This window comes from Scyliorhinus torazame, chromosome 4 (assembly GCF_047496885.1).
Source record: "Scyliorhinus torazame isolate Kashiwa2021f chromosome 4, sScyTor2.1, whole genome shotgun sequence".
NCBI lineage: Eukaryota > Metazoa > Chordata > Chondrichthyes > Carcharhiniformes > Scyliorhinidae > Scyliorhinus > Scyliorhinus torazame.
Window position 1 is genome coordinate 216,771,263 of NC_092710.1, and position 15,448 is coordinate 216,786,710.

Below are 15,448 nucleotides of genomic sequence, written 5' to 3' on the forward strand. Positions count from 1 at the left end.
CCTTTGACTGCAAGCAGCCTCTAGCTTCAGAGCGGAAAGCTTTTTCAAATGAAGAATTAGCCTTGTTAGTTGTGAGAGCGGTTCACGGGCGGGATTCTCTGAGCCCCTGCTGGGTCGGAGAATCGTCGACGGGCCGTGTGAATCACGCCACGCCGCCCTGACGCCATTGGGGCCAGCGTGGTCGACGCGGCACCGGTCGAGGTGTGCGACGACTCTCCGGCCCGGGCTGGCCCGGACCGCCGCGCCGATTCTCCGGCCCGGATGGGCCGAGCAGCCATCGCAAAAAGCCGAGTCCCGCCGGCGCCATTCTAACATCCTCTGAGCCGGCGGGGGCGGCCTGTGGGGGGGGGGGGGGGGGGGGGGGTCTGACCTCGGGGGGGGCCTCCATAGTGGCCTGGCCCGCGATCGGGGCCCATCAATCGGTGGGCCAGTCTCCCTGTCGGGGGGCCTCCTTTCCTCCACACCGGCTCCAGTATCCCTGCACCATTTGGCGTTGGGGCCGGCGCACGGAAGAAGGCCACTGCCCATGCGCAAGTTGGCACTGGCCCAACTGCTCCCGGAGGCCACGAAGGTCACTGTAGCCCTTGACTTTTATGCCACTGGGCAGTTCCAGGATACGAGCGGGGACCTGTGTAGCATTTCACTATCTACAGTCCACATGTGCATCCCGGAGGTGACGGATGCTCAAGACACGGACGTCGTGCTCCAGGTTTTCCACTAGCAGTGTTGGCCTGGGTACTACACATTGCTGGCACCATCTCCTGCACCCGAAGCATTTGGGACTCCTCCAATCGGCTTTCCAGTCACTGGACTGTCATTGACATCCAATCCTGAATGTCACGACTGTGGCCTATCACCTGCATCAGCTGTGTCCAGAGGCTCGGCATCTGACTGGGACCATGCACAGTCTTCGGATCCAGCAGATCTCCGATTGCTGAGTCCCTTGAATGCTACTGCCTCCACCTGCCCAGAAGCCTGTTCACTAATCTCGCCCTCCAGGTTGTGTGTCTCTGTGCTGGTGGAAGGTGGGAGGGATAGCTGTGACGCCTCGATGATGGTCTCTTCAGAGCTTTCCTCCTAAGTGGTCTCTTGGGTGGAGGCAGGGGGAGCCCCCATCAGATGGTGATCCTCCAAGACAATGGACATGTGGGCAGCGAGAGGAAAGGATCATTTTGTCTGACACGAACAACTCACTTGAGACAGGTGTGAACATGCAGTGGATCCTCACCGCTGTGGTGCAGGCCACCCTCACTCTTGGTGACTGCTCTCTCCTTGGTCAAACCCGTGATATCCAGGGACCATTTCTCATAACGGGTTTGGACTTGGATCTCTGGCATTCTACTCCCCATCTTAGCCCTTCCCGCTTATTAAGGGCAGCATGTTAGCATAGTGGTTAGCACAGTTGCTTCACAGCTCCAGGGCCCCAGGTTCGATTCCCGGCTTGGGTCACTGTCTGTGCGGAGTCTGCACGTTCTCCCCGTGTGTGCGTGGGTTTACTCTGGGTCCTGCGGTCTCCTTCCACAGTCCAAAGATGTGCAGGTTAGGTGGATTGGTCATGCTAAATTGCCCTTAGTGTCCAAAAAATGTTAAACGGGGGTGACTGGGCTACGGGGATAGGGTAGCTACGTGGGCTTCAGTAGGGTGCTCTTTGTAAGGGCCGGTGCAGAGTCGATGGGCCAAATGGTCTCCTTCTGCACTGTAAATTCTATGATTCTATCTTATCCTCCAGGGACAAAGAGAGGGCATTGTGAGCTGCATGCTTGATAGTCAGGGTGTCTTTTGCAGATGGTTTGTGGGCACCATGCCTGAACATGAAGGGTCTCTGCTGTGTGCCAGGGGGTGTTGAGGAATAAGCACAAAGATCGGGGGCGGGATTCTCCCCTACCAGGCGGGGCGGGGGGGCCCGGCGTGATGGAGTGGCGGGAACCACTCCAGCGTCGGGCCGCCCCAGAGGTGTGGGAGTCTCCGCACCTTTAGGGGCCAAACCCTCACCTTGAGGGGCTAGGCCCGCGCCGGAGCGGTTTCCGCTCCAATGGCTGGCGGGAAAGGCCTTTGGCGCCACGCCAGCCAGGGCTGAAAGGTCTTCGCCGGGCGACACGGGTCCGTGCATGCGCGGGAGCGTCAGCGGCTGCTGACGTCATCCCCATGCATGCGCAGAGGAGGGGGTCCCTTCCGCCCCCGCCATAGTGAAGACCATGGCGAAGGTGGAAGAAAAAGAGTGCCCCCACGGCACAGGCCTGCCCGCCGATCGGTGGGCCCCGATCGCCTCGCGCCCCCCCAGGACCCCAGAGCCCGCCCACGCCGCCTTGTCCCGCCGTTCAAAACGTGGTTCAATCCACGCTGGCGGGACAGGCATTCCAGCAGCGGGACTTCGGCCCATCGTGGGCCGGAGAATCGTCGGGGGTGGGCCCGCCGACCAACGCGGCGCGATTCCCGCCCCCACCGAATCTCTGGTGGCGGAGACTTTGGGACACAGCGGGGGCGGGATTCACGCCAGCCCCCGGCAATTCTCCGAACCGGTGGGGGGTAGGAGAATCCCGCCCGGGTGTGGGGAAGGTTGTGAGGTGTCAGCCATGGTGGGTTTGGGAAACTGAGGTGTGGCAGGCAGAACTGATAACAGCAGAGAGGTGGTAATGTCCCTTGCAGCTTGGTGGAGGCCATTGGTCTTCTTCTGACATTGGACACTGGCCCAAAGTGACAGCCGCTGCCATTGCCTCCCAGACAGCATTACTGACCCTATTGTTGGTCCTCCAATCCCCTTGGGGGAATAGGGTGGCCCGCCTCTCATCCACAGTGTCGACAAGCTGAGCCAGGTCAGCATTGCCAAAGTGACGGGCAGTTCTACACGCTGCCATGCTTGTGTGTTGACTGGGAGTGAGCAGTGAGGGAGTGTTTAAAAGCAGCTCCCCCTTGTTAGCAGTGAGATGCTGAGACGCGAGTCAGGCGAGTGAGACAGCGAGGGAACCAGTAATGGCGTGAATCTCATGAGAATTCATTTTTGAACTAAGTGCCATTGAATACCATTCCATTCCATTGTGAAGCTGGGCATCTCTTAGCAGTCACACAATTTTCATGGTGTCAGACCAGCTCCTCCAGGAATTGTGGCTCACGAATCTCAGAAGTGCCGTGAACGATAGTCTGGGTTCAGAAACATTTTGCAAGGTATGTTTAAAAGGTCATACTATACCTCCATGGCAACGTAGGCCACTCCAATATATACCCATTTATGTCCCCCACCCCAATAGTCCCTCATACCCTCCATAAAACTCATGGTCTTCCATTTCTATTCCTCCAGTATACATTATACTGGTGAGAGCGGCAAATTGGGAAATTTCACATCTCAAACTCTCTGCCTCAGAAGCGAAAATGCTGGCTATAGAATCAATTACAACACAGAAATTAAATGAAAAGAAGGAGGCTATTTGGCCCATCGAGTGTATGCCGGCTCTCCACAAAGAAATCCAGTCAGTTATTTTCCCTTTCTCTGTCCCCATTGCCCTTTTATTTCCTTTAAGTGCCCATTCCAATTTTCGTTTGAAACATTGATCGTCTCTGCATTCTCATCCCCAGTGTGTAAACAAGTTCCTTCACAATCTCCCTGCAATTCTTTGCAAAAACATTAAACCTGTGTCCCCTCATTCCTAGTCTGGAACGCCACCCTGCCTCTTCGGATGCCTGGTTGGACATGATTTGCATACTTGCCCCACGAGGGAATGCAACACGGGTTCACTGGATTGATTACTGGAATGAGGAATTATCCTGGGGGAATAGATTGAGTAGCCTACCTCTATATTCCCTTGTGTTTCAAACAATGAGAGGTGATTTTCTGGGCCTGTCTCTTTCCCTGGATCTTGGTTCCATTCTTCTGTTTGCTTTCCTCACCGTCACTGTCAGTTCCCCCACTGTAATTTCTGTAATCTGAGTCTATTGTGTAAAATAAAGTTGGTTATTTTCACTAATTTAAACTGCCTTTCAATCCTAAATGGAGCATGATAGAAGAATTAATATGATAGGTAACATAAAATGTTTAATTTTCGTGCAAGTATCTCTTATAATATTGCAATAAAATTTAATGATATTAACTACATGATGAGATGCCATGTATAGGACAACCAAATAGCATTCAATAAGATTTCATTCAAGCAAACAAATTAACCAGGGATTAGTAGATGGATTTTAATGCCAATAAAAAAAAACGATGCACAGTAGAAAAGGGAAAAGTAAATGTGTATGTAGCGAAAATGTTCCTGTTTCAGCGGTTGTCAAGGAAGAGGAAATTGGGTGTATTTTCTGGACGGATCAAATAGTTTGGATATGGGATAATAAAGTCTTAAATCACAGTAAGAAGTCTTACCACGCCAGGTTAAAGTCCAACAGGTTTGTTTCAATGTCACTAGCTTTCGGAGCGCTGCTCCTTCCTCAGGTGAATGAACTTAATGAACATGGATTTCCTCCTGGTGCTCCGATTTCCTCCCACTGTCCAAAGATGTGCAGGTTAGGTGGATTGGCCATGATAAAATTGCCCTTAGTGTCCAAAAAAGGTGAGGTGGGGTTACTGGGTTATGGGGATAGGGTGGAGGCGTGGGCTTAAGTAGGGTGCTCTTTCCAAGAGCCGGTGCAGACTCGATGGGTTGAATGGTCTCCTTCTGCACTGTAAGTTCTATGAAATTCTATGATCACTGCAATTAAGTTACTGTGAAAATCCCCTAGTCGCCACATTCCGGCACCTGTTCGGGTACACAGAGGGAGAATTCAGAATGTCCAATTCACCTAACAAGTGCGTCTTTCAGGACTTGTGGGAGGAAACCGGAGCACCCGGAGGAAGTCATGCAGATACGGAGACAACATGGAGGCTCGCAGACAGTGACCCAAGCTGGGAATCGAACCTGGGACCCTGGTGTTGTGAAACACCAGTGCTAACCACCGTGCTACCGTGCAAGGGAGGATAAGAGATGTCAAGAGAATGCTAGGCGAATGCAATGTAAAGTAGACAAGGCAAAAATGTTGATTTTGAGCAAAAATAAAGATAGTATAATAAATCCTAAAGGGTAACATTTTCAATGTAAGGAAGGATTTGAAAGATCGAGGGATGTTAATGTCATGATATACACCAGTATATCAAGGTGCAGATTGTTGCTCTTATTAGCCTTAGTTTTATTAGCTCTAATTATGTCACCTTTGCTCACGAGTTGCCAGGTATCTTTCTGATACTGCCATGTGGTTCAAGCTCTAGTTATGATTAATAAGACAGCACACCGCTTAGTAAGATTGAAATCAACAGTCATTTATTATGTACAGCAATAAATACTTTCACAATAATCCTACTTTCTATATCACTACCTACCACTACTGGCCAATACTTAACTTTTGGGAATGGCCCACCAGGTCAGGGAAACGAATGGTTTATTGAATTGGGTCTGGCCTGCGGGATTCAAAAGGCTGATACAGGTCGATGGCTAGGAGTCTCTATCGGGTAGCGATCGCTGGAGTCAAACTTACGGTTGCTGGTCGATGGCTCTTGCGAAGGTTGCGAGCAGGAGAAGAAGGGAGAGAAGGGTCGATCTGAACTTGGCCCCTATCTTTATAGGTCCCGGGGGCCTCCCGCCTCTCGGGGCGGACCTTGACCCTGGTCCCAAGTGATTGGACTTGTTCCCAATCACTGGGTTCGATATGCTCCAATAATGGGGCAATTCCTTGATCGGGGGGTGGTCGTTCACCTTTCTTTGTCTTGGCCACTGCTGGCCGAGAGGTCTGGATCGGCATTCAATTGCTAATATGTTGCAATTGTTCCCGGGGATAGCCGATTAAACTGCAGATGTCTGTGTTGATGTGCTGCTAATGGTCGCAGGTATCGATCTGGGCCAACTTCCCCAGAGCCGAATACGCTATTCTGTCTGCAGCTGTCCGTTTGTGCCCTGTTGGCTGCTTTTCCCATCAGCCTTTTCGGTTAGCCATTTTACATCAGGTTTTGGCCAAATTAATCGGGAATCAGCCATTTTAGGTGGCTACAAGGTACACACACTGATGGACACACAGCAAGACCAATCAGCACACACAACACTGCAGCCAATCACCAGTTAGAGCACACTCACAAGAAAGACAGGGGGCATCAGAGTTCCCGCTCATTCGGGATGCAGCCTCCTACAAGGACAGAGCTTACAGTTTACAGCACAGATCTTCACCATGTGCTGAGTGCATAGACTGGTTCGGATAGGCATAGGTCTTTAGTTTAATCTAACATCGTGTTAACCCACAGTGAAAGTATGTTCAACAGTTTCTAACTTAATAAAATAGTGTTGCACTATTTTAAGTGTCCGTGGCCTGTATGTGTTCCACGGATCCAGAACACCCAACACATCAGTTAATATAATGGAAAAAATATTCACTGTAACTTCCCTCAATGAAAACCATCTTGAAAATAGAGATGGGTCACTTACCACCCGATTTACCCCCAGGCATCACAAATGGTGGGAACATCCAAATCGGCAGCTGGAGCAACTGTCTCAGCTATGAGGTCCCTCTCAATTTGCAAATGGATCCCCCAACTGTAATTTTGAACCACAACTGGGAAAAGCACAGGGTACATGGTAGCACAAGTGGATAGCACTGTGGCTTCACAGCGCCAGGGTCCCAGGTTTGATTCCCTGCAGGGTCACTGTCTGTACAGAGTCTGCACCTTCTCCCCGTGTCTGCGTGGGTTTCCTCCGGGTGCTCCGATTTCCTCCCACAGTCCAAAGACGGGCAGGTTAGGTGGATTGGCCATGATAAATTGCCCTTAGTGTCCAAAACGTTTGGGAGGGGTTATTGGGTAAGGGATAGGGTGGAAGTGGGTCGGTGCAGACTCGATTGGCCGAATGGCCTCCTTCTGTACTGTATGTTCTATGTTCTATGTACACTCTATCCAATTATATCAACATTGAAAGGCCTAATCAGCAGTCCTAAAATGGCTGGATGTAAAAACGACTGTCATTTTTATCTTTTATTTTTGTGGGGCTAAGAGTATCAGGATGTGTGCTCGAATTGAGTATTAGTTTAGGAGCGGGATTCTCCGCTCCCCCCTGGATTATAATTGCTGGATTAACTCCTCTCAAGCTGTAATGGCTGGAATTTACTGGACTGAGCAATAAGGTGTTTTTTTTTGCATGTTTGTCAGCTGCTTATCTGCAAAACATTAGGAGTTCACACAGTCACACTGCTGTTCTGTAAGTGTGTGCAATGGAAAAAGCTACCCAAACATTAAACCTTATCCACTGAATGATGACACCTGTTTTGAGATTTCAACTTGCCTGTTGACATATGCCAGCTCTGACAATACTGGTCTGGAGCTTTTCAGTTCTTCAACTCAGGGACCTACATGGTATTCCTGCAGTAAGTGCTAGGATGATAAGAAAATACAACTATTTCACTAATTTACACTTGTGGGGAGCCATCCATTACGATGTACTTTGTAACTATGCGTAGTACTGAAAATACTTAATAGCATTCTACTGAAAATACACTTACTTGCTTTTTATTATAAGTTTTTTTTTTAGGAGACGCACTTTTTATTCAAGAAATTAAAGTACATTACAAATATGTTCTTTGAACAATTATCTCAATGTTCAAAAGCAGTTTAGAAAAAAAAAATAGAACATACACAACTGATGGTTGGAAGCCTTTCCTGTTCAGTCGCTGAATATCTCACACTGTCACAATTCAAACCAGTAAACGCTCGACTGCCTGTTGAACAGACTGAATCTGTGGCTTCAGCTGAGAGCCTTCCTTTATTGTAACAGAGCATGCAATAACTGGCCGACACACCCCACACGCACGCCCCAGAGCCTGCTTAGACCTTACAAAAACGTAAGGGACATTTTTGTCTTCACAGAGAAGAGGCAAATGAAGAATAATCTCCAATGGTTCAGCATCTGCAGCCATCGCTATCAACTCAGCAACTCCCCTGTTCAAGGTCTTGGTGGCTTCATTAGTTCCCTTTTGCAGTTGCTTATAGTTCCCCGCTTGCTGCACAAGATCCAGAATTGTCTTTGTTAGCTGGGCATCCGCAAGAGGATAGGCTTTTGGGTTAACGTCTTGTTCTGACATCTTCGTGCGATAATCCAAGCTGGTTGGTGGCTTTTCTCAGCTGTGTTTTTCCCGCTGTCCCCTCAGCTGCCGCTTCACTGAGGACCGAGCCCACTTCACTCCGAGTCACCGGCGCCGCGCTCACTGAAACCACCCGGCACCAAAGAGACACCAGTGGGCCCTTTTTTTTTTTTTAATTATAAGTTATAGTAAGAAGTCTTACAAGCTAGTGATTCAAAACAAACCTGTTGGACTTTAACCTGGTGTTGTAAGACTTCTTACTGGGCTCACTTCAATCCAACACCGGCATCTCCACATCATTACAATTTATGACATGCTAATTAAATTATTAGCATGGTTTTAAAATGTATTTTCAGGGGATGTGATTTCATCAATAGCCAATCATGACACACTCAAAAAATGATTCCCTAATATTTCTGAAGTAGCTAAAACCAAAGATGAAAGAGAAAAAGACTGCAAACACTGGAAATTGGAAGTCAGACCATAAAATTCCAGAAATATGCAGCACGTTCATAGCTTCTTTAAAGAAAAGGAACAGAATTCGTATTGGTAAAAGAAGCAGGCATCTAAAACCTTTATCTTGGGCGGGATTCTCCGGTCTGGCAGCCACGTTTTCCAGCACGACGCACCCATGCCGGCAGCGGGATTCTCCTCTTTCGCAGCTGGCCAATGGGGTTCCCCATTGTGGCCATCCCACGTCATCGGGAAACCTCTGAGTGTGGGTGAACTTCTGGTGGACCAGAGGATCCCGCCGATGGAGAATTCCACTGCGTGTTTTTTCTCTTTATAGTTACTGACAGATCTGCTATGTATTTCAATTAACTGAAAACTGTGTTCATCTACCGAGGGAAAAATGCAAGTAATGTGAAAACAGTAACAACATTTTTTTAAAAATTGAGTCACCATTAAATCACCATATGCTCAGGTCCATAATGACAGTTTTGATTTTCCTGCTCCACAAATCTTTGACTAAGCTATTTACCAGTCAGAATTGGCATATGGTGGGGGAGACTGCAGCCTGATAATTATTTTTTTACTCTTTGCCAACATGTTACTTGTTTCACGCCTGACTAATCCTTCCTGGCTCCATCCTGTTGCTGGGATTTCAGTCTGTGCAGTTGTTCTTTTTACAGTGATTCACTGGAACTGAAGCCAGGCTTACTGCTGGAGTTCATGAAGTAAGCAAATTATAACAGCTGGTTTGTGATGCAGAACAAGGCCAGCAGCACGGGTTCAATTCCCGTACCAGTTGAGAATTCTGAATTCTCCCTCTATGTACCCGAACAGGCGCCGGAATGTGGCGACGGGGGGCTTTTCATAGTAACTTCATTGCAGTATTAATGTAAGCATACTTGTGACAATAAAGAATATTTACATTTACATTATAACAAACAGTTCTGCATTGGAACCAACATAATCACTTGGACATTGTGGTGTTCTTTGTGTTGCTTATTTAGGACGGTTGGGGTAGTGTTCCACAAATAGCACAGTATAGCTTATACTTAAACAAAGCTATGATTTAATTTTTTAAAAAAATATAGCTCTTTGGACAAAAGGGATCAAGGGATATGGGGGTGGGGGGTGGGGGGGGGGGGGAGGCACGATCAGTCTATTGAACTTGATGATCAACTTCTATTTTCTATGTCTATGTATTACAAAGGAAATGAATGACCACTTTATGACCAAGGTAACAATTTCAGCGTCAATATATCGCATTGCCCAGCTGATCATTTTAAACTGGTTGGTAGTGTAATTCTTAGTACACTCGGGATTGTTCAGCAAATACTTCCCAATCACACCTCAGGTTAGACATTGGTTGGGATTTTCTAGTCCCACCCACCCAGAGACCAGAAATGCCCATCCGAGGTCAATGAGCCTTTAAAGAGTCTGCCAAATTATCCATCTCACTTGCGACTATTCAACAGAGGGCAGGACCGGAAAATGTTCTGAGTTTTACAAGCACGGGTTGGCTGAGTTCAGTCGGTACGCTGCCTATTGCGAACAGTTGAATGGATGTGCTATTTCATACAAACCGCCAGTTATGGGGCCGTATGGCTGGCGTACCAAGCATCACACCAGCAATGAAATTCATATACCATCTTGCTCACCCGAATTGGCGGTGAAAATCTTCATGGCTTGCATACTGTTCATGAAAACTGCCTCTCGTGTTGCCACCACATAGTAGCAGCACGAAATGGCTAGCTTCATGTTTGTAACTAATAACAAAATCAGAGGCTGATCAATTTTGCTTTTAATAATAATCTTTATTATTGTCACAAGTAGGCTAACATTAACACGGCAATGCAGTCACTGTGAAAATCCACCAGTCCCCATACTCCAACGCCTGTTCGGGTACACTGAGGGAGAATTTAGAATGTCCAAATCACCTAACAAGCACGTCTTTTGGGACTTGTGGGAGGAAATTGGAACGCCCAGAGGAAACCCACGCAAAACTCACATGAGTTAACTTTCATCCATCAGTCTGCCCCCCTAAGGCTCTAATGCCATTTCGTATCCCCTGTAGGTCAATTATTCAACCAGCCTGGATCATCCTTGTAACCTCTGGAGACCACAGACCCAAGCTGCTCCGAGGGAGACATGCATCGGGGAGGCATCACAGCTGTCACCCACACTCTCTACCAGTGTAGATACTCATACCTCGGTGGGATGAACTAGTAAGCAGGCTTCTGGGTCACTCACTGGTGAGCACCTCACAGCTAAGGATCCATAACAGGCAGAGGAAGGAATGTTCCAGCGATCCGGCACTTGGAAGGATGCCAGAACCATGGACTCTGCTGAGCTCCAGGCCAATGATGTGGCGCTGGGTACAGTCATCCCAGAGCTGATGGAACTACAAAGGCAGAATTGTGAGCTTAAGGAAGTTTTGACAGCAGCCCTCCTCAGACTGTAGCGTCGACTGGAGGAGTCCAATCAACTTCGGTCTGAGGAGATGGTGTTGTCACTTGGATGGAATGAGGCCAACACTGCGAGGGTGGCATCCGCAGTGTTGGCCTTGGCACAGGACATGTGCTCCATGGCAGTGGATATCCACTCTATAGTTCAGCTCCGTCGTCCTGGTCATCCCCAAACCGAGATGCTGTGAGGGCATCCCTTGACCTGTGCCCCATGCTGGCTCAGGCCATCAGCCTAGGTCCTTCCTCTTCCTCTTTCCTGGGTGGTCCTTCGTCGCCCTCCTGAACATCGTCCCTCCTCATCCAAGGAGATGTGGCACTCCTCCATTTCCTCCTGGTCTAGCTTCCCAGCTGCTCTCCCCCCAAACTCCCCCTATTACCATAGTGAAATGTTTGGATATCTTCCCTTCTTATCATTATCCATGGAAATAAACTGTAATTGGAAATAGAAATGCATCAGCATTTGTAGGTGCTGCAAAAATGGGAAGCACACTTAATTGCGAAGGAAATTGAATAACTTCAGGAAGACTTGGATGGTGTGTAGATTGGACAGATTGTTATTGGGTGCAATTTAATGCCGCAAAACATGAGCTAATACATTTTTGCTGGAAAGAAAGAGGAAGATATGCAGACCAGACAGAGTAAAAAGGAAGAGACAAGCAGGTAGACTAGGGATTCAGATTCATGAATCTTTAAAATTAGTAGTTGATAAAACTGTTTAAAATATATGGGAACCTAGGTTTTATAATAGATGCATAAATTACAAAAGCAAAGATGTAATGCAAAACCTGTATAAATTATTTATGTAGCCCACAGTTGGAATATCTAGCCCATTTTTGGGTGCCCTACTTTAGGAAGGATGTTAAGGCCATTAGGAAGGTGCAGAAGCTCACTCATATCAGCCAAACACTCAGGGAATTTGAATATATAATGTTCTGAGAAATCCTCAGGACCTCGCAGCTCTCTCCTGTATATTGTGTTTCAGTATCATTTCTAACAAGATAGCTCTTTATTTCCCAGCTAATTCTGTTCCATTAGCTTTTCTCCCTGCCAAAAAGGTTAAACTCTCCCTACCTCTTCCCATTAAATCTGTTTTCAAAGACATTGGAACCAATCTGAATCAGGCAAAGTCTATCCGTCTGTACAGTGCAACTTAAAACAGTAATAGAAATCGAAAGAAAATTTGTAATAGAAACAGAATTTATAATTTATTAATACATAACATTGAAAGGGGTTTCTTAAAAGCAACTTCAGTTATATATATTTAGCTAAGGGATATTAGGAGTTTGCAAACTAACCAAATTACTGTTATTGAATGACCTATCACATTGCAACAGTAAGAGTAAAAATGATTGTTGAACAATAATGGTGCAAACTGAAAACATTGGGCGGTATTCTCCCCCCGCGGGGTGGGAGAATTGGTGGGGCACCGCGCGAATCGTGCCACGCCGCCCTGACCCCCGCATGCTGTTGCTCTCTTTGGTGTTGTCTCTTAATTTGGCTCTGTTTAATTACGTTTGCTCAAGAGTCGCCAGGTATCTTTCGACATCGCCACAAGGTTCAGAACCGAATACTGATCAATGACTCGATACACCAGTTAGTAAGTTCAAAAGCAATGCTCATTTATTTACACACAGTCAAATCTACTCATGCATAAAACTCTACAAACTAAACTAACACTCCTGCTAAAAGCCTATATTTAGCTTCGGGTGCCCACTCAGTCAGAGGAACAATGGCCTTTGCTCGGTTCTGAGGCTGCTGGTTTGAGCTGTTTACAGGATAGCAACTGGGAACGTCTATCTCGTAGCGTGCGTTGACTTGGAACTTACTTGGTCTGGCGCCAGGGTGTCTGCCTTGACATTGTTTATCTAAATGTTTCCCTTTTGTCCCCGGAGATGGTTCATTAGTATGTAGATGGCTGAGCCGTTTCTGTCCTGTCTGAGAGCTAACACTCTAATCAACAGACAGACCTTACACCTGCTTGTTTCTCAGTATAGTCCAATTTTCCCTGCATTCTTTGCAAGTGTCCATTTTGTAATCGGGACGTGGCCATCCCAGATGGCTACAACTTGATTCTCCCACCCCCCCGAAACCAGCGCCGCGCGAATCGCACCGGGCCGCTCGGAGAATCGTCGCAAATGGCGAGCGGCGACACTCCGGCCCGGATGGGCCGAGCGGCCATGCGTAAACGGCCTAGTCCCGCCGGTGCAGTCCACACTTGGTCGCTGCCGGTGGGTACTCATTGCGAAGGCTTGGGTGTCGGCCTGTGGGGGAGAGGGGGGCTCCATTCCCGGGGGGGGGGGCCTCCGTAGTGGCCTGGTACGCGATCGGGACCAACCGATCGGCGGGCCAGCCTCTCTGTTGGCGGGCCTCCTTTCTTCCGCCGGCGAGCCTGGATCCATCCGCCATGTTTGTGCGGGGCGGCCTGGGGGAGGACAGCTACCGCGCATGCGCTAGTTGGTGTTAAGTAATGGGTGAGAGACATTGCAATTAGTTGTCTCATTTATGTTAAGTATCCATTCATTGACACTGATATGTAAAGGGGCTTCAGGTGGCCTCTGTCAGGTGGTATGTTGTTAAGAGTTTTGAGCATAGGCTGTGGAAGTGAAATAAATGGTGTTTGGTGAAAAGGAACAATAACTTTAGACTCTTCATATCACAGCAACTAAAACGGCTAACAATTTGGTAGCAGAGGATGGTTGCTGTGTAAATGTGAAGGGTTGAAAGATACAACTTTTCCAGATCAAACCAAGGAGTGAGTGAGAAAAGGGAAAAAAAAAGGGATTTTTGGCTGAACCGAGGATAAAGATGGCAGGATATGACTCTATCATGGAATTTGGCAGACTATATAAAAGGCTGCAGAAATACAATCTGGAATTTCCACAGTCTGTGTTGGCCTTTAAATTACTTGACTGTGCTAGAGTGAGCAACATGGATAGGCTCCTGGTTTTGACAGGAGTTCAGTTTACTGATAAGGATACCTTATTCGAACAGATGACCCAAATAGGTCAGCCTGCAATAAGGCAGAATATGGAAGATACACTCGTAACAGGATGGCAAAATTGTATGGCTACGAACAGGGCTCAAGACTATAGACGGAAACCGAGACAAGGAAATTATGAAGACAAAAACCCAGTTAGAACCTACAATAGGAAGATGAACCTCAGAAATGCATGGGGCATGATAAATCGATGTTTTCGATGTGACGCTCAATACCATTATGCTTTCAACTGTCCAACTCGTCATGATAGAGTGTTTGAAGCGACACATGGCACGGAAGAGTCAGAAGAGGAAAAAGATAGTGACCAGAAAGAAGGCATTGTCCTATTGACAAGCAGTTTTACGCCGGTAATGAGGGTGTTGGTTGCAGAATCCTTCAACTGTGCTGTATTGGACAGTGGCTGCACATCTACTATGTGTGGAATTGACTGGTTAAAATGTTACCTGGACTCTTCGAATGCTGAAAATTGTAACAAGGTTAAGGAATTTGAAAGTTCCACAAGTTTCAGGTTTGGGGATGATAATACTCTGAAGCCGCTGAAAAGAGTGGTGATCCCTTGCAATATTGCTGGAGGGAATCATTTCATTAGCACGGATGTTGTATCAAGTGAGATACCTTTGCTTCTGAGCAGACCGTTGATGAAGAAAGCACACATGAAACTGGATATGGAACAGGATAAGGCAACAGTTTTTGGAAAGACGGCGGACTTACAATTTACACAGTCGGGACACTATTGTATTCCATTACTGACAAATAATTTTTCAAGTAGAGTGGTTAAGGATGTGTTAATGGCAGTTGAAAATGGGACTTCAGCTGATAAAAAGCTTGTGGTATTAAAACTGCATAGACAATTTGCACATCCGTCTCCTCGGAGGCAGAAAAATTTATTAAAGGATGCAGAGGTAAGGGATGACGACTATACTAAACTGATAGAACACGTTAGTGACCGCTGTGAAGTTTGTAGGAAGTACAGAAGGACACGAGCACGACCGATAGTAACCCTCCCTTTGGCCAGGGATTTTAACGATATTTTGGCCATGGATCTTAAGATCTGGGATAAAGCCAATAATATGTTTATTTTGCATTTTGTAGATTTAGCAACCAGATTTAGTCAATCAACGATTGTACGAAGTAAAGAAAAGAGAGTAATTCTGGATCAAATCGTGGAAAAATGGATAGGGACAGGAATGGGTCCACCTGCAAAATTCCTTACGGACAATGGGGGAGAATTTTCTAATGATGAGTTTAGGGATATGTGTGAAAACATGAATATCAGAGTTATGAATACGACTGCAGAAAGCCCATTTAGTAATGGTGTCTGTGAAAGAAATCATGTTGTCATCGATGACATGCTTCGGAAAATTTTGGCAGATCGACCAAATTGCAGGCTAAATTCAGCTTTAGCATGGGCAGTACATACAAAGAATTCATTGCAGATGGTTGGGGCTATAGT

At 47.1% G+C, this 15,448-nt stretch overlaps 2 protein-coding genes across 51 annotated transcripts in view; one reads left to right on the forward strand and one right to left on the reverse strand.

Annotated features, from left to right (window-relative positions):
- The window catches only part of LOC140410753 (uncharacterized), a 526,658-nt gene that overhangs the window by 96,985 nt on the left and 414,225 nt on the right, over positions 1–15,448 (forward strand). The window lies entirely within an intron of this gene.
- Positions 7,521–8,236, reverse strand: LOC140410752 (NHP2-like protein 1). Its single transcript, XM_072499280.1, has one exon. It carries the CDS (start codon positions 8,080–8,082, stop codon positions 7,696–7,698), a length of 387 nt encoding a protein of 128 aa, XP_072355381.1. The 5' UTR covers positions 8,083–8,236; the 3' UTR covers positions 7,521–7,695.

Excerpts from the sequence above, each read along its gene's own strand:
- LOC140410752 (XM_072499280.1), bottom strand. The coding sequence starts at position 8,082 with ATGTCAGAACAAGACGTTAACCCAAAAGCCTATCCTCTTGCGGATGCC.